The sequence below is a fragment of the Aotus nancymaae genome, unplaced genomic scaffold, assembly GCF_030222135.1.
Source record: "Aotus nancymaae isolate 86718 unplaced genomic scaffold, 86718_ANA_hifiasm-v0.15.2.pri h1tg000020l, whole genome shotgun sequence".
Lineage (NCBI taxonomy): Eukaryota > Metazoa > Chordata > Mammalia > Primates > Aotidae > Aotus > Aotus nancymaae.
This window is the reverse complement of record NW_026988432.1, coordinates 4,193,566-4,219,718: the sequence shown is the minus strand read 5'-3', so window position 1 is coordinate 4,219,718 and position 26,153 is coordinate 4,193,566. Positions and strand designations below refer to the sequence as shown.

The window sequence follows — 26,153 nt, the reverse complement described above, 5'->3', positions numbered from 1 at the left end:
GATTCATTTCATGGGTGATTTAGGAGGAATGTTTAAAAAAGTACTAAAATGTGAGGATTTATAGCTAAAACTCACAACCAAAAATACTGACATATTTACACAGGTCCCTTAACAAATGTTGTAATTTATTTTGAAATAGAAACTAGCTTGTCAACTTTCGCTGAGTAAAGAAGGCAAAGGCGGTGCATGCTCTTTGATTATAAAGGTTGTGCTCTGTAAGAACAACACAATTCCTTTCCAATGTGCTCTGAAGAACTTTGTGGTTTGTCAGCTCACGCCAATGCAAACGCACTCAGTCACAGCCAACGACGTGGGTACTGGGGTTTAACAGATTCATCCTTTAAGTTTCCACATTTAAAAGAACATCACATAAGGCAAAGAATAAATGGGAAGTATGATGACTGAATCTGCCCCTTAGAGCCCCAGTGAGGAGACAGAGCCAAACCAGAACTCCTCACAGCTCAACATCAGCTGCTAAATTTCTTCAAAGATCAGATTCCAATGTCCCACAGTCTCCTTACAAACTAGAAAACCAGCCTTTCCTTAGAAGAGTATATAAACAATTCTCCCCTCTGAATGAGGAATTCTTAAATCTTGAGAACCTATGAAGCTGAGTGTGTCTTTGCAAGGGTACGCTTAAGCTGAGAGAATGGCTAGTTGAGATGCCCTCTCGTGGTCCACGCGTTTTTAAGTCATTGATGTTTTTCAATCAGTGAAGATAAGAAGTCACTTTTATTGGCCCTGTAGGCTACTTTCTTCTTTTGTCTATTTCTTTTTTGAGATGGAGTTTCACTCTTGTTGCCCAGGTTGGAGTGCAATGGCATGATCTGGGCTCATTGCAACCTCTGCCTCCCGGGTTCAAGCAATTCTCCTGACTCGGCTTCCCAAGTAGCTGGGATATCATGCATGTGCCACTATGCCTGGCCAATTTTGCATTTTTAGTAGAGATAGGGGTTTCACCGTGTTGGTCAGGCTGGTCTTGAACTCCTGACCTCAAGTGATCCACCCACCTCAGCCTCCCAAAGTGCTGGGATTCCAGGTGTGAACCACCAAGCCCAGTCACTACTTTCTCTTTTTATTATCTATTTCAAGTAGAACAATATTAGAAATCCTTAAGCTATAATTTCTGGCCTTTCTTAATTTCCTTGAAAAAATAAACTATATTGAAAGCATACAATACATGGAAGGAGACACTCAAACCTATTCCCCACCTCCAGTCCCATGGCCTCCCTGGATCTGAATGATTTACACACTGAAGGAGTCCTCTAAATAATCAGAGATTCTAAACATTAAAGATAATCATACACCAAACAGACAGGCAAACAGTGCATACTTTAAAAGCCAGATATATTTTTAAAAGATCATACTTATAATAATTACATAGTAAAGAAACATCAAAGTAGATGAATAAAAAGGCACACTTGAACAATTAAAAATTCGAGAGCGGAAAGGACAGTTCTTTCTGTTTTGTTTCTAATGTTGGAAGAAAGAGAAAGAGATACATTGAAATTAATCTTTTCAAGTGAAGGTTTCTGTCAGTGAAGTAGTTAGCATTGGCTTTTTCCCTCCTGTGTCCAAAGCAGGCTTTCTGTGCACTGGCTTCTGAGGAGGTGTTCAGTCTTCCGCCATGTACAGGCGATACATCAAGGCGACGGCCACTGCTGAGATGCCAGGGATCACCCAGTTGGTCCACCAACTAGAAAGACAAAAAGCTAGGATGTTGGCATGACGTTCACTGTGGGAACTTGAAATCTTTGCTCCTTTTAACAGAAAATTACCAGGGCATGTTTTTCTTAACTCTGTAACCAGTTTCCCTGAAAAGGCAACCTGCATTTGCTAAAAGTGACGTGAGTGCAATGGATGCCCCGGAATACGAGCAATCGCTGCCCTGCTGGCTTTATGAGAAAACTCATGCCCCACCTGGCTGGAAGCGGTGGCTCAGGCCTGTAATCCCAGCACTTGGGAGGCCAAGGTGGATGGATTACTTGAGGTCAGGAGTTCAAGACCAGCCTGGCCAAAATGAAACCCTCTCTCTACCAAAAAATAAAAAAATTAGCTGGGCATGGTGGCAGGAGCTAATTGTAATCCCAGCTGTTTGGGAGGCTGAGGCAGGAGAATCACTTGAACCCAGGAGGCAGAGGTTGCAATGAGTCAAGACTGTGCCACTGCATTCCAGGCTGGGCAACAGAGTGAGACTCTGTCTCAAAAACAAACCAACAAAAATAAACAAACAAAAGAACTAATGTCCCACCAGCTGTAAAGTTGAAGAGTATGGACCCTGTGATTGTTAAGGCTGCCATTGACACCACAGCTTTCAGCTTAGTTTTGGAAAAATCTAACCGTTGCAACCTGTGCTGAAGTGGATTTAAAGGGTTAAATCCTATTTATTTTTTGTGTGTGGTCCACAGTTCTGAATTCACACACACAAAATGCCTAATTTACAGTCCTGATGCATAGAAGTTTGATCTATAAATTGTAGATTACAAATGAAATGAGGGACAAAGGAGGGATGAGCTATAATTTCTCTTTGAATCTTTAAATTAGATTTGAATCTTTAGATTTCGATCTTCAATTTAGATTTCAATTTCTTATGAAACAAATTAATGTGTAGGCTTTAGAATATAAATAGACTAGGTATACATATGTGTTTCATATGAATTCTAAGTATAATCCTTTCGTAAGGATTACAAGTGTAACTTTCGTCTTAGTGGGATTTGGTGGGGTTTTTCAATTTCACTTTAGAAAGAAACTGGCTTGTTAATGAAGAGTAAGGTGAAATACTGCCTACTGCCTGCAGATAGGGAATGCTCCAGAACACCAACAGACTGAGGCAGTTCAGTTTGACAGGATGAAATATATATGTTTGCTTTTGAGCTTGGGTCCAAAAAAGTGGCTATGACAGAAGTCAGTATGGTAGAGCTGCCAAAAATGTTAATATGCCCTTGGACTATAAAAAACAAATCTGGTCCCTAGAACCATCAAGTCATGCTACAACTTTACAGCTAACTAATAACAATGACCAAGGAAAACTAACCCAAGCTTAGGGAAATGTAATCATTAGAGTTTAAGAAACAGACATGTATTGAAAGGAAGGAAGTGGAATTCTGCCCGGATAAGCCAGAAATCAGCTGTGGGACTGGCGGCCTGAGCTGCTGCCCAGGTTGGGGGTGGCGGGGGAAGGAAATGCCATTGTTCTGTATGTTCCTTGGGGTGGATGCAGCCCTCGGGCGAGATCACACGGCTGTGGATGTGGATGGTGTTCACAGTCGGCTGCCTGAAAGTTTGGGGATAAGTGCTATGAACATTCAGGCCTTCAGTGGAAAGTCGCTGAGACAGCACAGTGTCAGGCCCAGGGACCCAGCAGGTGCGGGAAGTACCGTGTCCAACCTGGACGCCTGAGCATTCCCATCCACCACTGCTTTAAAAGAAAGCAACCACATACCTGGAACTAGAATCAACAGTAGTGATAAGAGTTTCCTGAAACACAAGAGGAAAAAGTAAAGTTCAAGGGAATGCTGAACTTACTCCACTGACTAAAAACCTGTTTGAAAATAAGAGCACAATATTGTATGCAATGCATTCTTCAGAAGATGTTGAAAGGGAAAATTACATCATAAACTTCTTTTCACTAAAATGCCTTTTTTCCCCCAAATAAAACATTTTAAGCATTATCTATATTTACTTAAGGACATAACCTCAATAATTTAAAAACACTCAAAATTAATACGTTACATGAAGTATCTTACACACAATAGGCATCTAAATGCTTTAATGCAAAACCTGAGAACAGATACTCATGTCCGTATACACATAATCCCACGTCACCTTTAGGAAAAGCAGTTTAATTCTTCAAAAGCATGGACACAATGTTCAATTTTTAAAAATGAGTTACTTCATCCAAATCTGACAGATGGTATACCCAAGTTACATTAAATACGTGTCAACCAAAAAGACAAAGGAAGAACTGCCATTTGAAGTTTTATATTCTAGGCCACCTTTCCCTGGGCTGCTTTAATTCTAACCAGATGGTACCAGCAAGACACCAGATCTGCCTCACAGGACTGCTGTGCCTGGTGTCACACTTGTCACCAGCCGCTGGTCGCTGTCACCCTAACAGCAAATCCCCAAATAAGGAAGCCCTGTTTTTATTCTCCAGGGCTTTCTAGGAGCAACTCATCTTTTGAGTAGCACTAAAGTGAACTGACAACAACTCTGGAAAAACGCATACTTCTCCAAACAGCTGAAAAGCTAAGGTCTGATGAAATAAAAACTTTTCTGGACTTGAAAATGTGTTAAGAAGCATTATTTTGATGTTCCACACCAGCAAAAGTATTAGTGCCTCAAACAGAAGTTGCCATAAATTAGGCGGCTTCAGATCTGCAGTTTCCCAAAGCACAGATAAAAAAGTACCAGCAGAACAATCAGCGGCCCGCAGTGAGGCAAAGCATCACTCCGCAAAGCACGTTAGAGAAACGCCCGACAGACACCTGTCAGGGAAAAGCCAGCAAAGCAGTCATGAGACCCACCAACCTTGAAACATCGCCTTTAAGGTTCCTGACACAGTAGAGGAAAAAAGGTAAGTCATTTAAAAATAAAATTGTAAATTTATCATCTATTCCAGCAATTTTAAAATCTCAGCATCTATAAAAAGTATTCATAACTATAGCAAGAATTAGCAAAGATTACTAGAAATAATCAAAATACACAAAAATAGTTAGCTATTAGAGGACACAATCAGTTCTGAAACAAAAGAATCACTGAAGGTAACATATGATTGTCAAACTAGAAGGTGAAGCTTGAAACAGGAAGGAAGGCAAACACATTCACGGCGTTGTTAACCTGAGCCCTGAGCGCAGGCATTTCACCCACGTGCTGATAACTCTGGAACCTCCCACCTGCCCTCCTGCCGCCTTCGTGGTTACCATGGGTGAGTGCTAAGGTTAAAACACCGCTCTCACATCAGCGCCACCAGCAACAGCCATGAACTCTAAAGAGCAGAACCTGAAATAATTCTATCACCTTTTGATTGTTGAGATCTTCTTGGCTCTGAAGCCCAGGATGCTTGACAGTTAAAGGAAATCTGAATTACCACTTTGCACTTTGATGAAAAAGTTACTGGTCTTTAGTGGTCAATGCTGAGGGCCTCGCTTACATACGTGACTATCAAAGATCATAGCAATGAAGAAGGAAAAGTCCGGTTTTTATAACTGGCTCTGCCACCTGTTCACTCCATGACTTTGAGGGTTCAAGTTCAGTAAAAAGAGGTTAACAATTAAATCAGTATGTCAAAGGCCAGGTGTGCGGCTTATGCCTGTAATCCCAGCACTTTGGGAGGCTGAGACTGGTGGAATGCTTGAGTCCAGCAGTTTGAGACCAGTCTGGGCAACATGGCGAAACCTGTCTCTACAAAAAAATACAAAAATTAGCTGGGCACAGTGGTGTGTGCCTATGGTCCAGCTACTCGGGAGGCTGAGGTGGGAGGACTGCTTGACCCCACGGGGTGGATGCTGCAGTGAGTTGGGGTCCATGCCACTGCACTCCAGCCTGGGCAAGAGTGAGACCCTGTCTCAAAAAAAAATAAAAATAAAAATAAGTATTTCATGCATAATGACTTATAAAAGTCATGTGAATCAGTGTAAATTATAAGCTCCATAAATTATGAAAAGCATGCAAAGCCCAACAAGGCTCTGTAAATCAGAGTCATCTCATTTATAAGTTCATCTAACATAGCCCACTCTTTAGTTGGAAGCCTTTTTCCCTTAAAATAGTGACAGAGTGATGCCTAATGTGGCAAGCCCATGACCTACAGAAGAAGCTTAAGAGACTGCAGCTGACCAGCCTGAGACGGGTGATAGATGGTTCTGGAGCAGGTACTGTGAGCCGGGTGCCTAATACCCCAGTTGCAATGTACTCACCTCCCTTGGCAGGTCTAACACGGAGATACTGTGAGGACCAAATACTTTCTATAAGAATGTTTTGAAAACTATAACCAAGAAGGGTTATTGCTCCTACTAATCTTCTCTATGTAATCAAATGTGATACAAAGGTTTATGTTCGATTCAAATGTATAATCTGTAAGTCTACAAATAATTTGGCAACTTAACACTATGCTTTCATTAGGGTAGGTTCAAGCTAATAATCTTTACTGCATTTTATTTCACTATTCAACTAGGTATTTCAAGCAGGCAACATTTCAAAAATTGAGAACACAGTGTACGTTTTTCAATCTGGAGATAGGTAGATGGTTATACAGACACATGACAAAAGAAACACCTAAGGGTACTATCTTCTTCTGCTCAACAGAAAGCACAAAAAGATCAGGCCAAAAAAGGGCTCATGTATTTCCTTTCATTTCATCTGCTTATGGCCTCTCAAAAAAAGCCAGCAAGTTCTTGTCCCACATTCTTCTGGTTCAGCTCTCACTGAAGCAAAGTTACAATAAAGAAGAGTTGTTAAAAAAAATACTCAAACATTGATTAATCTGTAAAATCTCTGAAGAGAGTAAAAACATCTACTTTAGACTGGGCACCATGGCTCATGAGGCTCATATCTGTAATCCCGGCACTTTGGGAGGCTGAGGCGGGCAGATCACGTGAGGTCAGGAGTTTGAGACCCGCCTGGCCAACAAGGTGAAACCCCCGCTCTACTGAAAATACAAAAATTAGCTGGGCATGGTGGCAGGTGCCTGTAATCCCAGCTACTCAGGAGGCTAAGGCAGGAGAATCGCTTGAACCCAGGAGGCAGAGGTTGCAGTGAGCCGAGATCACGCCATTACACTCCAACCTGGGTGACAAGAGAGAAATTCTGTCTCAAAAAACCCAACCAACAAACAAAAAAAGACATCTACTTTTAAAAGTGAGTGTGATTCTCAAACTTCAGTGAGACCCTCTACCGGTAACAAGCCGATCAAATATCAACTGCTAGCGCTGCAATGAAGTGAGCCATGTCTTAACACACAGAGAGCTGTCACTCTATCACAATGTTGGCAGAAAAGCTTTCTTTGATACTAAAAGCTAAAGTCCTGGGATTTAGCATGTAAACTTCTTCTGTTCCCAAAATACTCTCAGTATCAAAGTAACTGCCACTTTAAAATAGAAAACTAAGAATAACAAATAGTAATGGGCAATTAATCCAACAGAGTATAGGCTGTAATACACGTGTTCTAAAAGCAGATAAAGAAGGAAAGGCTCTGTCCTTCAAACAGAAAGCAGTGATGGCAGGAGACATGTTTACACTCCACACCTAAAAGTGTTTTCTACTTGTAGTCTTTACGGTTTAGGGAAACTGCTGGCCCTGTGGTCGTCGAAGTTCATCGAATGAATCTTAAACCTCTGTTTTACTATAGCTAAATAACATACACCAAAATGACTAACATACTAAACACATGATAAAAGTATATATATACTCTTCCCTTAAGAGACTTCAGAGAAAAAGGAAAAACTGGATGCATCACAGAATTTCGGCTGTCCAAAAAGTAGCCTCAAAAAAGGTGCTAAAGTCAAATGAGCTCACAGCAAGGATTCCAAGCAATTGTCACAGAGGTCATTCAAATTCTGAAGTCCATTTTTTATCTTCTAGAAGCACTCATATCATTAACATTGAACTTAAGCCTGTCTTGAATAAGGAGAGAATATAAATGAAATTGCTTTGCACTAAACAGTATTACATAAGACTTTCACTGAACCATCGGGGCTGTCGAGGCAACTGTGGCCTTTATGCTCATACTAATGGATTAACGGCTTCGATCCTGCTGCAGATTAAAGACACTGTCTAGGCAGCAGCAGCTCGAAAAATCAGCTTACCAGTTCTCGACACAAGCTCAGTGAGGTTTGCTGTGGCACTTTCTCTAATGAAACCAAGAGTTTACACCAAAATGAAAAATCATACCTTCTTTTTTGTCATTTGTTTTAAGCAAAACTTTCCCCCATAGTCCTTTAATTAGATGCTAGAAACGATTTTGCCGACCTGTACTTTTCAGGAACTTAGGATGTGCACATTGGTTCTCATCCTACATTTATCTTCAAATGTAAGTGAGACGGTCAGTTCAGAGAGAAAGGCTAGTGAATCAGAACATAAAACCAGTATATTACCAGAGTTATTTTCTTTTCCCGAGGAATAATAAGTCAAAAGAATATTATTTAATTTCATTAAATTCATCTGACAAGTATTTATTGAACACCTACTATGCCCAAGAGACTTAAAGATGAAGAAAACATAAGATGCATCCTTAAAGATGTAAGTAATAAAACCACTATCCATTCAGATTTTAAGTTCTCTGAAAATGAGGCTTACGTCAAATCTTTTAGATCAGAAGCACAGAGCTATTATGAAAAGTAGCTCTTCAAAGGGTATATATTGATAATTATAATGAAAAAAGTAGTTTAAATATTGATAGCCTTAAAAATTACACACAAGCCATCCTAACAAATCATACTGACAGGTTTCCATAAATAAAAAATATTTGCTGAGCCAGTAGGTTATACATTCATTTATCTAGAAAGACCTGTGCTGGCCTCAGTCAGGTAAATAAAAGACCTCTGCCTTCAGTTTGACAAGAATTAAATACAATGAAAACATCCAGAGACATTAGAAAAGGTCACACTTACCGAAGGCTTGTTTAACTTTGGTCTGTCATCCTGCAATGAAAAAATAAGGCACATTATGGAAAATCTAAAAGAGTACTACTTCCAAAATGCTCACTTTGAGATTTTTTTTAAAAAAAAAAACACAATTCAGCAATTAGCATTTCAGGTTCAACATTCAGCTATTAGACACAAAGTTTGATCCATCTGATTTAACAGCAAAAATTAGTAGCAGATTAAGTGCCAAGAGATATTTTCTATCTGAGTCCCAGAGTTTAGAACAGCAGCCATGCCAGTCCTCTGTACATGCTGATGTGCACATACATTTATTAGACTCAGATTGTGATATGCAATTCAGGGAGCAGCTGAAGACTGATTCTTCCCTTCTGTCCTCTCAAATTCCATTTGAGATTGTGCAGTATCTCTTGTGTGTGGTATCTTCACTTAACTCCTGCAATCTCCCAGTTTTAGAGGCATAAACTATTTAAACTTCAGGCTGAAGCTGTCAAAAATACAGTGTGTTTAAAGGCTAGCCAGGGGGAAGTCCAGGGGGTAGGTGAAGCAGAAATGCCTTAGCCGGGGCCTGAAACCTACCCTAGAGCTGGAAAGAACAGGTCGGGATCAGGCACGTGTAAAGGCAGGCCTCCCTGACGACTCTAAAACAACTTCGCCTTTGTGAAGTATGGGATGAAAATATAGGGGCAAATAAACTTGCCAGATAAATGAAGCTTACTCCCTCAAAGCAAGTATCTCCTACCATCAAAAACAAAATTAAACAAACCTCCCCACTCATTGGAAGTTGTTCTCAAATGGGTCTCCTACTTTCAAGCCTTCTACAAAGAGCCTAATGTAACCTTTCCTTCATTCAGTCATTACAGGAAGCATCTGTGGTATATGATAAGACTTCTCCTATATTTTTTAAGAGTTTCTCAGTTTGCTCACTTGGAATGAGGCTATTTGCCTCTACATTTTTTTCTTATGAGAGCAGAGCCAGCTCCCAGCAGGCCTCTGTCCCCTTCTGGTGGGCTGCTCACCAGGCTCACAAGTGGGAGGGCAGGATGGAGCCAGGCACTCCCAGAGATGGGGAAGGCAGCTGAGTGAGTGGCCCTGGGACCCACTCCAGGTGCTCAGAGCACTCAGAGACTTCTTTCCAAGTTTTCAGCTATTTTCCTGATAACTCAGACTGACAGACTAATGATATTTAACGTGGTCATTTATGACTTCCACAGAAGGGTCTAAAATCCTAACACAGCCCAGTGTTTACAGAAAAGCCAAAATAGGGTCAGGCATGGCGATTCACACCTGTAATCCCAGCACTTTGGGAGGCCGAGGCAGGTGGATCACGTGAGGTCAGAAGTTTGAGACCAACCTGGCCAACATGGTGAAACCCCGTCTCTACTAAAAATAAAAAAAAAAAAATGGCCAGGCATGGTGATGTGCGCCTATAATCCCAACTACTTGGGAGGCTGAGGCAGGAGAATTGCTTGAACCCGGAAGGTGGAGGTTACAGTGAGCCGAGATCACACCATTGCATTCCAGCCTGGGTGACAGTGTGAGACTCTGTCTCAAAAAAAAAAAAAAAAAAAAAAAAAAAAGATAGAAAGAAAAGAAAAGAAAAGCCAAGTCAAATTAGGCCATGGCCAGTGTTTTCCAAAAGTTGGTCAATGGACTGGTCCAGAGCTGACATTTCCAAACGTCTGGGGTAAAGTGAGCAGAATACGGACAGTGTGCTAGTTCTACAGAACGTAGAGCTTATTCATTTCAGATAGCTCAGTTTTTATATTTTTTAAATCATTTTTTGGAACCAAAATATCCTTGGTCTAATAATGAAAGTGGGAGTGGGTTTCTTAATAAAAATATTTTGGTCAGAAAAGGAAAGAGAACAATGCTGGGTTCCTTCTTCCACCTTTTCACAAGTGCTGCCGCATGGAATTTCTAGGACAGAGAAGTACTCCCCAGTGCATGGCCTTGGGGCGGGGATGCACCTAAAACGAAGTGCCAGTAAATAATGCAACCAGGCTGCACATGGGTGCTCACGCCTGTAATTCCAGCACTTGGGAGACAGAGGCAGGTGGATCGCTTAAGCCCAATTTGGGACCAGCCTAGGCAACACAGTGAAACCCCATCTCTAAAAAAATACAAAAATTATCGGGTGTGCTGGTGTGCACCTGTAGTCCCAGGTACCAAAAGGCTGAGGCGGGAGGATCACTTGAGCCCAGTAAGTCGAGGCTATAGTGAGCCATGATCATGCCACTGCATTCCAGCCTGGGTGACAGAGCAAGACCCGTCTCAAAAAAACAAACAAACAATAAACAGTGAGCAGTGAAATGCAAAGGCATTTTTGGTCAATTTACCTATGACAAAAATGGTGTCCTAAAAATCAGGAGGTTTTTTTTCTTTACTCCTTTTTAAATGTGTATACATGCAAGCTTACAGATTTGGGTAGGGTCATCTGATAGCCTTAAAGACAAATAAGAAAGGCCCCCCAAAATGTACTTACTGGATGGAGCTCCCCAATGATATATGTTTTGGATAATTCCCTGGCATCTGTAGAGTGCCCGACATCCTCAAAGTTCTCAGTAGCATCACCTCCAGCCTGTTCCCTTAAGACTTCTTCCCCACCAGGATGCTGTTCAAAGGAGAGGTAGAAAGAAAACATGTTTGTTTTTTTTTTTTCAGGCAAATGAATTAAAGGCAAATGGCCAGAATTTATTTAACCAAACAGGCTACTCCTCAGAAGACACAGATGACAATGGGAGACTGTAACCTGTCCATAAATGTGAATTAAAACAACACCTGCCTTTGTATTCAATTTCCATCATGTAAGTACAATAGGCCTAGGGAGTAGAATTGCTTGAGGCCAAGTTCAAGACCAACCTGGGCAACACTGTGAGACCCCACAACTATAAAATACAATTTCAAAAATGTAGCCGGTCCCAGCTACATGAGATGCTAAGGTGGGAGGTGGTGTGAGCTCAAGAGGCTGAGGCTTCTGTGAGCAGCAACTGCGCCACCGTACTCCAGCTTAGGTAACAGAGGGAGACCCTCAAAAAGACAAAAGTATAAAAATTTTTAAAATAACCTTCCCTGGCCAGGCACAGTGGCTCATGCCTGTAATCCCAGCACTTTGAGAGGCTGAGGAAGGCAGATCACTTGAGTTCAGGAGTTTGAGACCAACGTAGCCAACATAGCAAAACCCCGTCTCTACCAAAAAATACAAAAATTAGCCAGGCGTGGTGGCACGTGCCTGTAGTCCCAGCTATTCAGGAGGTGAGTCTTGAGAATCACTTGAATCCGGGAGGCGGAGGTCGCAGTGAGCCGAGATTGTGCCTTGCACCACAGCACTCCAGCAGGCTAGGCGACAAAACAAGACTCCGTCTCAAAAAAAAAAAAAAAAACCCTTTCACTAACAGCAGCAGTTGCTTCCCCATGTCATTCATACAGCTTAGTAAAAGCTTGAGGCTGGTGTCTTTCATCCTGTGGTAATGTTTGTTTTGTTCTTCCATAAGGCTCTCAAAATTGCTCTTAATTGGTACCCGATCTGTTTTCTCTTGACTCCTGCACCTGTGACTGACTCCTCTGACTTCTTCAGTCTAAGGGTGGCCGCAAGAGCTGGCATGCCTGAGATGATGATCCACGAGAGGCACATGGTATGTCGCTTCCCTTTGGAAAGCACCCTGCGTGCCGGCAACGCACAGGCAGCCTGCCGGACAGAGAAGTCCCTGCCTTTGCAGAACTCACATCCTACTAGGAGAAAAGAAAAGCAAAGCAATTAACTTGCTGAAGACGCTGCCACCAGGACACAGTGCTGCCAGGACATAATGGAGGCACAGAGGCAGGGACTCCACACTGGGGAGAGGTGGGAAGAGTCTTTTGTGGAATAAAAGAGTTTTAGCGCTTTCAGCTACATTCATTAGTGAAACACGGGTGGTCATGACGCAGGGAGGGAAATTTTTTCTCCAAGATGACTGACAAGTGGGGCTTGATCACAGGATAGAGGTAAGGAGGTCTGAAGAGTCTCAGGCAAGGGAAGCAGACTAATAAAGAAAGTGGAGCTTGGGCAAATCATCCTAAGTGCGTACTTTTCTAGGAAAAAACCCTTCTTTAACTGAGCTTGAATGCTATCTTACATTCATTCCAACCTTGAGCAAGTCACCTGCAAGTGTCCAACAACTGGACAAAAACTGGTCTCCCTCACAGAGTCGACTATGGTCAGTCCTTAATTTCTCCCAATAATGGAAGACATAAGGGCATATAACACGTAGGAAGTTTGATCATGATTCTGTTTTGAAACCGATTTCTCTTCCTACTTTGTCTAAACATACCTAGTGCTAAGGAAATCTATTCTTTTTCTTTTTGTAACATTTATCCATCTATGTTGCAGAAAAATTGGGAATACGATGAAAAAAATTAAAATCACCTATCATCTTGCCTCCAGAGAATGCTAGATACACACACACACACACACAGGTATGAATAATGTTTACTAGAAACTGATTATCTTATGCATTGTTTAGTAAATAAAAAAGGAGATAATACATGGTACAGAGGCGGGGTTGCCTAGTGGGTACCACTCACTCTGTGAACTTGGGGAAATACTTACTTAGTTTTTGAGGATGAAATATGTTAACATATGTGTCTGGCACATAATTTATGCTCAATAAATATTAGCCAGCATTTTTATTAAATACTTTCCAGTGTCACGATTGTAGTCTGTTTTGTACTGCACTGCTATGAATAAATACCTGAGACTGGATCATTTACAAAGAAAAAAGAGATTAATTTGGCTCTCAGTTCTGCAGTCTGTACAAGCATGGCACCATCATCTGCTCAGCCTCTGGTGAGGCCTCGGGAAGCTTTTATGCACAGGGGAAGGCATGGGGAAGTCTGTGCATCTCATGCCGAGAGAGGAGGTGGTCCCAGGCTCTTCCAAACAACCAGCTCTGCATGAACTAACAGTGAGAAGTCACTCACTACTGCCAGGATGGCACGAAGCCATTCACAAGGGATCCCCCCCCAATGATCCAAACACGCCTGCTAGCCCCACCTCCAACGCTGGAGGCCATTTCAACATGAGATTTGGAGGGAACACATCCAAACCATGTCAGTCACTAAGTATTCTTTCTCAGCATGGCTTTGACATGGCTACCTGATGTTACATTGTGTAAGCATTCCCCAAGTTACTGAATGTCTTCCACGGGGGCCATTTAGATAAAAGTCCACCTTAAACAGGCATGGGAATGCATGCCATATGTGCAGGCAACAGAGTGGCTAACTCAAAGCCAACCCGAAGCTTCTGGATTCATCTCCAAGGCTGCAGCAATAAAAGCATGGTTTTGTTGATTCTGGAAAAGTCTGTGTAAGGTTGGGCACTTCCATTGTCCTACTGAGTAGCAGAGAAGCCACAGATGAGATAGAAAATGACTCGGGCAGCACCCACAACTATGTAAACTCACAGGCTGCTGTTACTTGCATGGGGACGGCTTCGCTCAGGAACTGCCGGAAATTTTGATTCCTGTCGAGGATATGTCAGTGGAGACAAATCTCCCAGAGTCAATCATTTATTTTCCAGGGACAGCAGATGTTCAAAGGACGACTTCAAGTGAGGTTAAAAACATAGATTTGGCCCTTTATAAAGAATCACAGAGAGCAGGGCACGGTGGCTTGCGCCTGTAATCCCAGCACTTTGGGAGGCTGAGGCAGGCGGATCACGAGGTCAGGAGATGGAGACCATCCTGGCTGACATGGTGAAACCCTGTCTCTACTAAAGATACAAAAAACTAGCCAGGTGTGGTGGCACATGCCTGTAGTCCCAGCTACTCGGGAGGCTGAGGCAGGAGAATCACTTGAACCTGGGAGGTGGAGATTGCAGTGAGCTGAGATTGAGCCACTGCACTCCAGCCTGGGCATGACAGAACAAGACTCCGTCCCCCCCAAAAAAGAAAAAAAAAAAAACCAGAATCGCAGACTTAGACAAGTTTTTAGATACAGAATTCTGATCTTTAAAGTGCTAAAACTGAGAAAATAAACGTTTGATTTCATGGGGTAATTCGACAGTCTTAATCTGAAACACAAGTACAAGGGCAACTCCTCACCTCCATTTCTGAGCAAGAACAGCAGCGAGGGATAGGGATGTATGGATCTACCTATCTACCTCTGGTTTTTACCTTGCCTAAACCATTTGGGGGGCAATTTTCTAGCAAAAAAAAAAAAAAGAGAGAAAGAGAAATATCTTGGATTATATCGGTTTCACTGACAACTGATGTAAAATTTTAAAGTAGATTTTAAAAACTAAGAAGAAGACAGAGCTTAGAATAAACTGACATAATGTTTTCACTCTATCCTAAAGGTCTGTCTTAATAACTAGTAGGAAAATTACAGCCTAAAAATTGATATTTTGGAAAAAACAACTCATCTTGATAAGACAGTAAAATATAAGGGTGGCCTGCTGTAATATCTAATATTTTCCTTGAAATACATGTATTATGGAGAGAGAGACACTTAGCCAAGTAAACTGAATCTAAATCATATTTTGAAACTTGTCAATTAATCTTGTCAATCTTACTCTTGTTAGCAAATGCATGCCGCAGTTTTAATAAGCACACATCACATTTTCAGACTAAAGAAAATGCTCTTCTTTGCCTTTCAGCATTCTGAAGTGACAAAGGAAAACTGGGAATGCTGGTGTTTGTGCCATCTGGGCTATGCCCAGAGATCAACATGTGGAAGCGGTTTATGTCCTACCTTTAGGCAGCTTACAGCACTTGGGGGTGGCCTGAAGAAAAGGCAAGGTAGAAAGTGGTAGAATAACAGGTAAGTAAAATTATCTGATAATTATCTAAAAGATTTAAGAAAAAGACCAAAACGTGTGGTTACACATAGGTAAGATTAGAGGTAAGAAAAGACGTCAAATTCTCCCGAAGAGCCTGAGCCAAATGGAAGCTATGGTTCCGCTTTGGTGAAGTCTGTGGCAGAAATCTGTCCTCCATAACACACTCCTTGCTAAGCCTCCACTCCTGTGACACTGTGGCAGCAATGACCAGCTGCAGAACCCAGAGAAAGCGAGAAAGGTGGGGAGAGGATGCCGCACGGAGGGTAAGGGGGACCCAGAAGTGGGGATGAGGAGGGAGACGCAAAGCCGCTTCCACGTGAGCTGCCCCCAACAGTCTTCCATCTTTCCAGAGGAAGATTTCCATTTGTTTCTGTTATTCTGCACTCAAGTTAATTCACTCTACAAACACACGTGAAGGTCTCCATGTGGCAGCCACAGTTGGAGCCAAGATAGCCATGGCTCCCGCCCTTGGGGAGTTCACAGCCTAAGAGAGATGAAACAGGAATAACTATGACTATGCAACAGCAAGGGAAAGTAAGTGTCCTGAAATAGAGAGTGTGGTGCCATGAAGAATATGACAGAGGAATGTCACCTGCACAAATGGGTCAGGACGGGCCCTGCTGAGCTGTCCCACAAGCCAGGAGCTGCAGTCGACAAGGGCCAAGGGGTGCATGGGGAAGGCATTGCAGGGGCGGGGCACGGCGAGCTCAGGACCTGGGAGAGAAGGCCCAATAGGGCCCCAGGGAAGGAGACAGCCAGGCAGGGGTGTGATGGGACCAGGCCCTGCACTGCTTCTGGGCCTCTCCAAGGATTCTGGTCTTTGTCCTCTGAGCAATGAGAGGCCATGGTAAGGATCTAAGTTGGGGAGGTAACACAATCAGATTTAATTGTAAAATATAACCCAGGCTTCAGAGTAGACAGCAGACAAAAGGGCAAGAGAGGGAAAGCTGTTCTCCGCAGCCATTCCAGAGGGTAGGGTGGGGGCAGCTGCAGGTGCAAGGGTGTGCACAGCGTGAGGCAGAGTGCACAAGAGGGCTTCCGGACAGCAAGGATGGTGGGGGAGACAGGAAGCACCGCTGGAGCCAGTGTTTGGTTTGCACAACTGAGTGGAAGATGGAGCCGAATGCTGAGAACAGGCATCAGGGAAAGAGACCAGGTTTAGGGCTAAACCGGTTACTGAAACTTGCTCATCGTGCCCACATATCCTGTGGCTCCTAATACCTCCCATATACTTTTGTGAAATCTCTACTTTGTAAGTTACCCAGATATACTTTGTTCTCAACAGCATATGAAAATCCCCAGGTATGACCCAGGGAATACAAATACAATGGAAATGGCTTTCACTTTTTGCATCTATAATTTAAAGATTAGCTATGGGAAAATAAACAGGAAATATGCTTTAAAAGATTGAAGGTCGGCACCGTCTAAATTCAGAAGACATTAACTGCCACACCCCTACCCAATAATAAGGAACTTGCGGGAAGACACAGTCCATCCCTGCACTGTAAACAGTAATGTTGGCTCCCAGCTCCTATCACTCCACGGCTTTATATGGCTCACACATAAAAGTTCGCAGCAGAATTTTGCACAGTGGTTCTCTTCTCCTTGAACTGGCTTCTTCACTTGACTTCCAGAAGAACAGGCCCTGCTAGTGTTCTTCCAACCTTCTCGGCCACCACAGTCTCCTGATCATCTACATGTCTGAACACAGGAGCACCCTGGGGCTCAGTCCCTGGCCCTCATCCCTCCTCCATCTGTGTTGCCTCTCCTGGTGATCTTATCAAGTCTCCCCACTTAGAATATCATCTGTCAGCCAAGGAAAGCAGTGGAAGAGCTCAGGCCCCTCCCACATGCAGCAGCTACTCAGCACCTTCACTCCATAGTTAACGCACATCCCATTGTAACAGGACCGAACTGCATGTCTCACACTTTCTCCCCCAAAATACACTCCCAGTCTTTCCATTTGCGGTAAACGCTGCCACCACACACCCAGTTGCTGTAGCCAAAACCGAGAAGTCAAGCTTTATTCCTTTCTTTCTTAATCTCCTCCGTCAGTCAATCCAGTTGGCAACCTTCAAAACAGATTGAGAATCAAACCACCTGGCTACCCCACCCAGGGACAACAGCAATTGTCACCTAGCTGGCCTCCCATGTTCTCTATCAATTCCCTGAGATCGCCATGCCATGAAGACTTTTAGAAGCTGATTACAGTACCCTGGGAAAGGGATCATGCTGGCGTAGTCTAGGGGGTGGCAGTAATAGCAGCACGGAGGTAAACGGTAAAGTAGGGAGTTTCAGAGATGAAACAGACGCCTTCAGTGATATTCTAATGGTGACAGGTTCCCACTGCTGTTAACAAACATCCAGTCTTTGCCATGTCCTGCAAGGCCCTTGCTCATGGGCATGGCCACACAGCCCTCAAGCTGGCCGCACTCGGTCCCCATCTCAGAACCTGACATCTGCCTTCTGCTTGGGATGCTGGTCTCCCAGACTTTTATCAGATTTCATCCATCATCTCACTTATGTGCTGCTCAAATGTCAGCACCTCAGAGCCCTCCCCTGCTTTTCCCATCTAAAGTAGCTTGCCTGGGTGTGGTGGCTCACGCCTGTAATCCCAACACTTTGGGAGACCAGTGTGGGTGGACTGCCTGAGGCAAGAAGTTCAAGGTTGCAGTGCTCTAATTGTATAATTGCACTCCAGCCTGAGCAACAAAGCAAGACACTGTCATTTATTCATCAAGCTAAATAATTCATTAAAGCAGCCTGCCCGTGTCCCCACACTGTTGTCATTATCTTTTACTGCTTTACTTTCCTCTCAGTACTCGTCACTACCTACAATTATTGTCAGCCCTCCACATCCACAGGCTCCTTATCCACCAGCCATGGATGGAAAATACCCAGGAAAAAAACTGCCTCTGTACTGAACAGGAACAGGCTTCTTGTCAATACTTTCTAAACAATACAGTATAATAACTGTTTATCTAACATTTACATTGCATCAGGTACTATAAGTCATCTAGATTTAAAATACTCAGGAGGATGTGCATAGCTTATATGCAAATAACTACATCATTCTATATCAGGGACTGGAGCACCCTCGGGGTTTGGTATCTAGGGAGGTCCTAGAGCTACTCCCTGGAGCATACCTAGTGACAGCTACATTTCATATCAATTTGTTTCTAAGATTCACGGATCTGTCTTGTTCTTCACTGTTTCTCTAACTCTTAGTTCAATATCCATAAGTATTTGTTGGATAAATACATGAAGATCGTTCATTACACATTGGTTTTGTAACTATTATATATAACCAGTTCAGCAGCTGATGGGAACTTTCCCTCTCATTCCAACTCCTCCAGTTCATAGCACTCACCTTTCCTGAGCTGTAACAGTTCTTCCCATTCAAATCATGTTATTTTGTAATTAGCTGCTGTCTGATTCAGTTCATCAAAATATTTTACTGCCTACTATGTGCATGGCATCACGTGGGACAGAAAAAGTACACGAAAAATCAATGTGATCCAATCTTGAAGAAGCATGCAGTTCATTTGGAGATAAAGAAAGAGCACAGAAGAGACTTCTGGCCTTCCCTGAGATAGCCTCATACTTCTGATTATCTACAAATGACCTAGTGGGTCCTAAACTCGCAGTAACTGAAATATCACTGAAGTGTGGTCTTGTGTGACTTTCCCTGAGGGCAGGAATGAATGAGCCCTGTGGCTACCACAGGTACCTCTCTGGCTCTCCAACCCTCATCCCACAGCGCAGTTTGATGATTCTCACCTCATCTTTTTTAATTTTTAAAAATGTTTCCAGATTGATCAAGGTATACTTAAGAAATAAAAACTGTATATATGTAAGGTATACAGTGTGACACTTTGATACACATATACATTGTGAAATGATTCAATCAAGCTAATCACCATATCCATCACCTCAGGTACTTACCTTTTGTGTATGAGTGTGTGCAAGAACACTTAAGATGTATTTTCCCAGCAATCTTCAACTACGCAATACAGTAACTGTAGTCACCTTGTGTGCAAACCTTCTCCAGAACAAGAGTTTGGCACAAACTGAACTACTCTGGCAGAATGTGCTGCTGCCAACTGACTCATGCAAGGAGAGGCCAACATGAAAGATGAAGATGGCCAAGGATTCAATGAGTCTCCTATGGCGCTGCGGCAGGTTTTAGCATCAAGCCTGACCTGTTTCACCATCTTGCCCACCCTCAGGCATAAAGATGTAAAGTGAACAAGTTCCTGTCTGGATAATGACAAGGCAAAGAAGGGTTGCACAATAGAGTTTCTTTTACTTATATTAATATAATATAAATTAAGAGTTTTATGGTATCCGGGTGCAGTGGCTCACTCCTGTAATCCCAACACTTTGGGAGGCCAAGGTGTGCAGATCACCTGAGGTCAGGAGTTCCAGACCAGCCTGGCCAACATGAGGAAACCCCATCTCTACTAAAAATATAAAAATACTAGGCAGGTATGCTGACGGGTGCCTGTAATCTCAGCTACTTGGAAGGCTGAGGCAGAACTGCTTGAATTCAGGAGACAGAGGTTGCAGTGAGCAGAGATTGCACCACTGCACTGCCATCCTGGGTGACAAAAGTGAGATTCTGTCTCAAAATAAAAAAAAAAAGAGTTGTATGGCTTTAGTCCTTGTTTTTACCATCACTAACAATCTGGTGTCTTAACCTTTTCAGTTACACTTTTTGTAATGTGAGAACCACGGTTGTAATTGTACTTGTAAAGCTGAGGATTCATTAAGGTCAAGGGTCCACCAAACACGTACACACAAAAATGAAAGGAATGCAAATATGGCAGAAAATGAAGTGTTAGCTGAACGGCATCAGTAACTTCAAGGAAAGGCTAGGTCATCTCAGCTAGGAGGACAGTCAAGGGAAGAAGCCCCTGTGTGCTGAGTGACTGACTGGAGGGTAAGGTCACCCCTCTGCCTAACGCAAGTTATCCCAATGAATGGCACTTCCTGCACCTCTGCAGTATTCAATGATCTAAGAGGTTCGGCCCTGGTTTCCTAATAAACAAAAGAGTTTAAAAAGGAAGAAAATACTATCTTCACAAACTTGGTAAATTATTCTTCATTGGGCACCAAATATCCATAATGAATTAAGCACTATTTACAGTCCTTTGGACAATGCTAACAAACAGAAACAGCTTTTCATTTCATCTTTAATAGCACCAAGCCAGTATTTTCAGATAAACACTGTTGAGTGACCTGCTGTGAAAAATCAAAACACTTAAAGCTGATGGCCAACATATAGCTCATTACCTACAAAGCCGAAGCCGGCCTAGCCATGGCCCCAGCCCTGCCTCTTTCTAAATACACTCCAGCAGTAAGGATTTACTTTAAACTGAAGGACGCTCTATGCAGGTGGGGTTCACCTGCTCCTGGATTCTTCCTGCAGGAGAGATGGCAAGGCTCTCAGGGCCAGCTCTTCATTCACAGCTCCCTCAGGGACAACTGGCTTCCTTCATACTTATGTTGTAAGAACCTCACTGAGAAGACACGTGGCCCACTTAACACCAGGGAGCTCAGTGGTTTCCACCCAAGGTGATACAAAAAAGAAGCTCATGCAAACCTTTTGGGCAATGCTGGCATGCCCCATGGATGGCACACCCACAATTGTTCACGTGGCACAGCCAGTCCCTAGAAGGCTGCCTACATCTGCATGCCATTCTCCAGCTCCCAAATGCTCTCTACTTTGGTAACAAATAGCAGTGAGATGGCGCACACTTGACAGCTTCCAAATGAAAATAAGGAGTCCAATTAAAATGAAAAAAGAGTAAAGAAACAGAAGATGCTTTAGAATAGCACAATAGTGCAAATATGTCACAAGTCAGCTGAAAAATAAGTACCATCAATGAAGACATGATCTTGGGATGACGTTGTATGTTAAGAGGCCAAGAATGAGAAAATATACACGAGTGATGTTTCCACTTCTTTTTAGAATAAGGCCAAAGAGAAATGCTAAATAAAATAAATGTATTATTAGAGATTCCACAGTATATAGGATTTTTAAAACTGCAAGAAAATTACATTTTCTACTTAAGAGTGTACACTAATAATGGATCTATAAAAACTGGCAAGATAAAATAAATTTAGATGCTACTCAATACAGATGATTTTAAGAAATACTTAGTGTGAAGGCAATAATCTTAAGGAGAAAGAAAACGCTGCTAGGAAAGTCAGTCACTCTAGGTTTCAATATGCAGTCTATACCTGTCACTTACTCAGAAGCTAGTCACCAGGTGAAAACAATTACCAGGTCCATTCTTCATTCCTGTTGTTTCTAGGGCCATTTTATAGTTGCTTGCTTTACTCAGAAAGTAAAAATGGCTATAAACTGTATTTTTGGAATTATCTTTGCCAGCTATATTCCTCTTTAACACAAATAGTTGGATCAAATGAGACTGCCTTTAGCTTGACACAGAATAATATTTGTGTTTAGTGTTGTCCTTAACTCCTAAAATTGCTACATTTAGTGGCCTTGGAAAAGCAAGTTATAAAACCTCAAAGTCAAAGATTAACAGTCTGACTCAGTCAACAGCAGAGCCTTCTGTTCCTGTAAAGGAAACTAAGGTGGGCCTCTCACTGCAGCCGCCAGCTGGTCTTCCTCGCTGCGATCCTTAACCCACGCTTGTCCCTTGTGTATACTGCTGCTGGGATCTCATCCTCAAATACTGTTTTGACCATTTCTTGTACCCTCCTCAAAAACCTATGGTGGTGAATTTCTGCAGCCAAATCAAATGCCTCTGGAACTTCTCAAAGACAGCTTCAACACCTATGCAGCACAGGAGGTGCCTTAGTTGAACAAATCAGCTGGGGAGAGGGGGGGAAGGGGAAGGGGGAGGGGGGAAGGGGAAGGGGGGGAAGGGGAAGGGGGAGGGGGAGGGGACTGCTCATTGCTCCACCGTCTGTTCCTCCTTTCCTCCTTAATACTTAAAACTCTGAGCTTGGAATGGCCGCTAAAAAAAGATGTTAGAGATACTTCCCAGCCTCCCTGCAGCTGCGTATCCCATGCGGTTAAACTCTGGCTCATGGAATGGAAGAAGCTTCCAGAAGTCTTCCCTCCGGAGCGGTAGACCTCCTGTGCCCTCTCTTCATCCCTTCCTTAATCCCGCTGCCTGGAGTGGAGACCCTGCCTCTGAGCACCAGGATGAAGGCTGTCCCAGGATTGGCCAGAAGGGAGCCGGATGCAGCTATCGCACAGCTCTGGCGGCAAAGCTCACTTCTTGAGGGCAAATAAATTCCTATCCTGCTTAAGTCAGTTATTAGGGGATCTCCTGAGCCCAATCCTAGTTAGTACAGCAATCATTTAGTCAAGAAACATGACCTGAACATGCAGAAGCGCCTGAAACGCACGAATACACAGTCGCAAGCCTCGAGAAGCTTCCTACCAATCAGGGCTTGACATGCACCAAGCACCACGAGGAACATGAAGGGGCATCTCAATTGCTGCCTGAACACAGCAGAGTCTGGAAAACTGGGAGCTATTAAAAAATAACCTTGGCCCCTTTAGAATAGTTAGGATGTGGATCAACAGAACAGATAAAGATGAAGAAGCTGAGAAGGAAAGGCTTGAAGAACATGCTGGAGGAGCCATCACCACAGAGTAGGGCAGGCTGGTAGGACCCCGTGGCGCGCAGACCAGGCACCCCAAGACCAGCGCCGCACCGGGATCTGACCCAGCCTGGAGGCTTCTCCAACCCCATCTCCCCGTCTACCCATCCAGCCTTAATACTTAACCCCCTTCAGCTTCCTGCACAGCCCACTATCCTCCACCTCCTCTGTGAGCCCGGCATCAAAAGCAGGCAACTGAGCTGGAGATCTTGACTAAACGCGGTGGAGTGAAGGTGAAAAATCCCAGAGGCTCAGAGTTGCAAAGGACCTTCAGAAGACCAACAAACTAAATTGTCAGATGGAGAATATGGGACGCAGAGAATGAAGCCCAGTGCCACACTGATAGCTCAGGAGGGAGGTGGGACGGGAACCCTGCTTTCTGACTTTGAGAGTTCAGCTCCCCTGACCTTTTTTCCTGCACATGCAAATAAAATGACCATTTCTACATTTCTGAATAAAGTGTCTTTAAATATAAAAAGATGTCTTAAAAATAGTTTCTTCATAAATTTCCCTTTTGAGAATTTGGGAGAAAATTCCACACACTTCTAAACCTCAAGAAATGTCATTTGCCCAGCCTTTCTGGGCCTTAGCAAGTACAAAAGATTCAGACCACACACACACACACACACACACACCCCACCTTGTCAGGGCTCCACTTGACTACAAGGTTGTCCCTATTAAACAGTCAAAGCATATGCAGAATGACACTACAATATGACAATCTGCAACAGGTCAAAGTCGTGCCTTCCGAGGGTTTGCATAACCAAGCAAAAAGTAAACGACAACCGGAAAAAAAAAAGCCTTTTCACCTAAATGCAACGCTATGTGACCAAAGTCCATCAATGCTGGAGTTTTAAACAGCATCTTTCATTCCAAATGCATAACACTGCCAAAAAAGGTGGAGTAAAGAGATTGTCCATAAACAATGACTAGGCAAAAAAAAAACAAAATGCATTTAAAGAGCTTATCTGCAATAGTTAAGCCAAAAATGAAAACAATTCAAAAGACTTTGGAGAATGAACAATTGATGCAAGATTTAGAATAAGATAACAAGATGGTCTGACCAAATGTTTCCTATCATTTCTGGATGCTGTTTTTCTAAGATGGCAAAGGGTAATGGCCTCAAAGGTGGTTTGAATTCATGAGACTTCTGTCCTGCTCCATTCTGGACTCTGTTGAGGGGCCAGTGTCGCATGGGGCTCAGACTTGGGGCTTCATATCCATCCTCACAAGCACTGTTGGAATTACTTCCCATTTCACCTTGAAGGTCATGGCATGAAACTAAAGAGGCCCCTCCAGCAGTCACCCAGCTTGCCTATGGGACCCACAAACTCATTCAAACATCTGATAAATGCCAAGCCATGCTCTGTTGCTACCAAAATGGCAAAGTCATGGCCCCACCCTCAAGAATTTAGAATCTAATAAGGAAACTGACATGTAGACAAATAGCTAGATGTGGTGAGCACCAGGTGTGGGAGTCATGGCGCAAAACATGGAGGGATTAACTCTCCCAGGAGGGTGAGGCAGAGAAAGGACCCAGGAGGGGTCACTCAGGAGGCAATGCTTGAACTCCATGTGAACATTTCAGCAGGAGTTGGCCAGATGAGCAAGGAGAGGCATCCCAAGCCCAGGACACAGACACATGGAGGCTCTGAGGCAGAACACAATGGTGTCATGGAGGATACAGGGGTAACTTTACATGGCTCAGGTGAGGGCTTCGGTCTCCAGTGAGAAATTAATCCACAAAGGCCAGACTGGAAGAGAGCACCTGGAGTTTTTGCCAAAGATCTCTGCATTTCACAGCCTGAACAAATGCCTTCAATTTCTCTCCTTTCCACTCTAGCAGCTAGGGAAAAAGTCTAGGGACAAATAATGACAAATATCAGTGGGTAACATTTAACAAATGCTCACTGTGTATAGGGAAGTGTTCCGAGTACTTGTGTGGACCCTTCCAAAGCTCACAAGCCCAAGAGGCAGGCATTACCATTACTATCCCCACTTTACAGACAGAGAAGCAGCACCAGGCGACAGAGTCCGTTAGGGGAGGCCCTGGGGAATGAACAAAGGCCGCCTGACTCCACGCCTGACTCCACACCGGCTCTCTTAACACTGTGTGTACTGAGAGAAGAGCCACTTCCCTGAGATCTGCTAACAGGGTTCTAAGTCCAGATGATTCTCCATCCCTCAGGCACAGTCCATCTGGCAGCTACCCACCTGCAAGATTATGTGATATAATTAATTAGTAGACTCCTTGGCAAGTAAGAGATGTTTGAGAAAGATCGATTCACTTTCCTTTCTTCCCCATCCCCATTTTGTATTGCCACAGAGACGGTGTATAGTCCCTGGCACAGTTCCTGGCCTTTGGAAAGTGCTGAAGGCCAATTCCAGTACCAAACCCAAGGGACCCCCTTCTCACCACCTCTCCTTCTTCACCAAACCCAAGGGACCCCCTTCTCACCACCTCTCCTTCTTCTTCAAAAGGTTTCTATGTATTTAATCAACTGGCCGGATGCTACTGAACCACAGAACCAAAGGGCATGCATTCATAGAAACATCCTATGACAAGAATAATAGACATTTGTACATAAGATAGTTCTTAAAGGTTAGTTAGGCCGAGGACAGATAGGTCTTACAGATAGCCTGGGAGCTGGCAATAATCTTGCAGAATACTGTTATAATTTCCTCTTCTTGAAAAAGAGGAACAAAATTATTAATTACTTTTAGAACTGAAGTAGTAAATATTTGGTCTAAAATATACCATGAACCAAATTTTGGTCACTATGCCCTGACCAATATTTTAACTTCTACCATTATTACACTTGTCTCGTTGGGTAAAATAAAGCAGGTGTGCTGACTGGAGACCTAACTCTTCCTCTAATCTCTGAAGGGTACATAAGCCACCAATTCTGACACAATGACCTTGGGGCACAGGGAAGGGCCAGAGCCAGGCCTGCCTCTGAGGGACAAAGCAGGAGGACACTGTGGCTCCAGACCTGCCAGGCCCAGAGCTGCCACAGCATACCTCCTGCTTTATAACCCAATGCAACCCAATGTCCTTGGAGGAATACGCAAGCCACCAAAACTGGAGGCCA

The 26,153-nt window shown here is 43.3% G+C and overlaps 1 protein-coding gene across 2 annotated transcripts in view; it reads right to left on the bottom strand.

The window, feature by feature from the left end:
* Nucleotides 1-1,330: 1,330 nt before the first annotated feature.
* LOC105726114 (cytochrome b5) overlaps nucleotides 1,331-26,153 on the bottom strand; it is a 36,170-nt gene continuing 11,347 nt past the window's right edge. Inside the window, exons 2-5 of one of the 2 annotated variants that reach the window (XM_012465410.3) lie at nucleotides 11,083-11,211; nucleotides 8,607-8,636; nucleotides 3,443-3,477; nucleotides 1,331-1,696 (exon numbers count right to left, since the gene is read on the bottom strand). In XM_012465410.3, the coding sequence (XP_012320833.1) occupies nucleotides 1,615-1,696; nucleotides 3,443-3,477; nucleotides 8,607-8,636; nucleotides 11,083-11,211 (276 nt within the window). In that variant the 3' untranslated portion in view covers nucleotides 1,331-1,614. Of the gene's footprint in view, nucleotides 1,697-3,442; nucleotides 3,478-4,530; nucleotides 4,555-8,606; nucleotides 8,637-11,082; nucleotides 11,212-26,153 lie in introns of those variants that run through there. The other variant, XM_012465411.3, reaches the window with a different exon arrangement.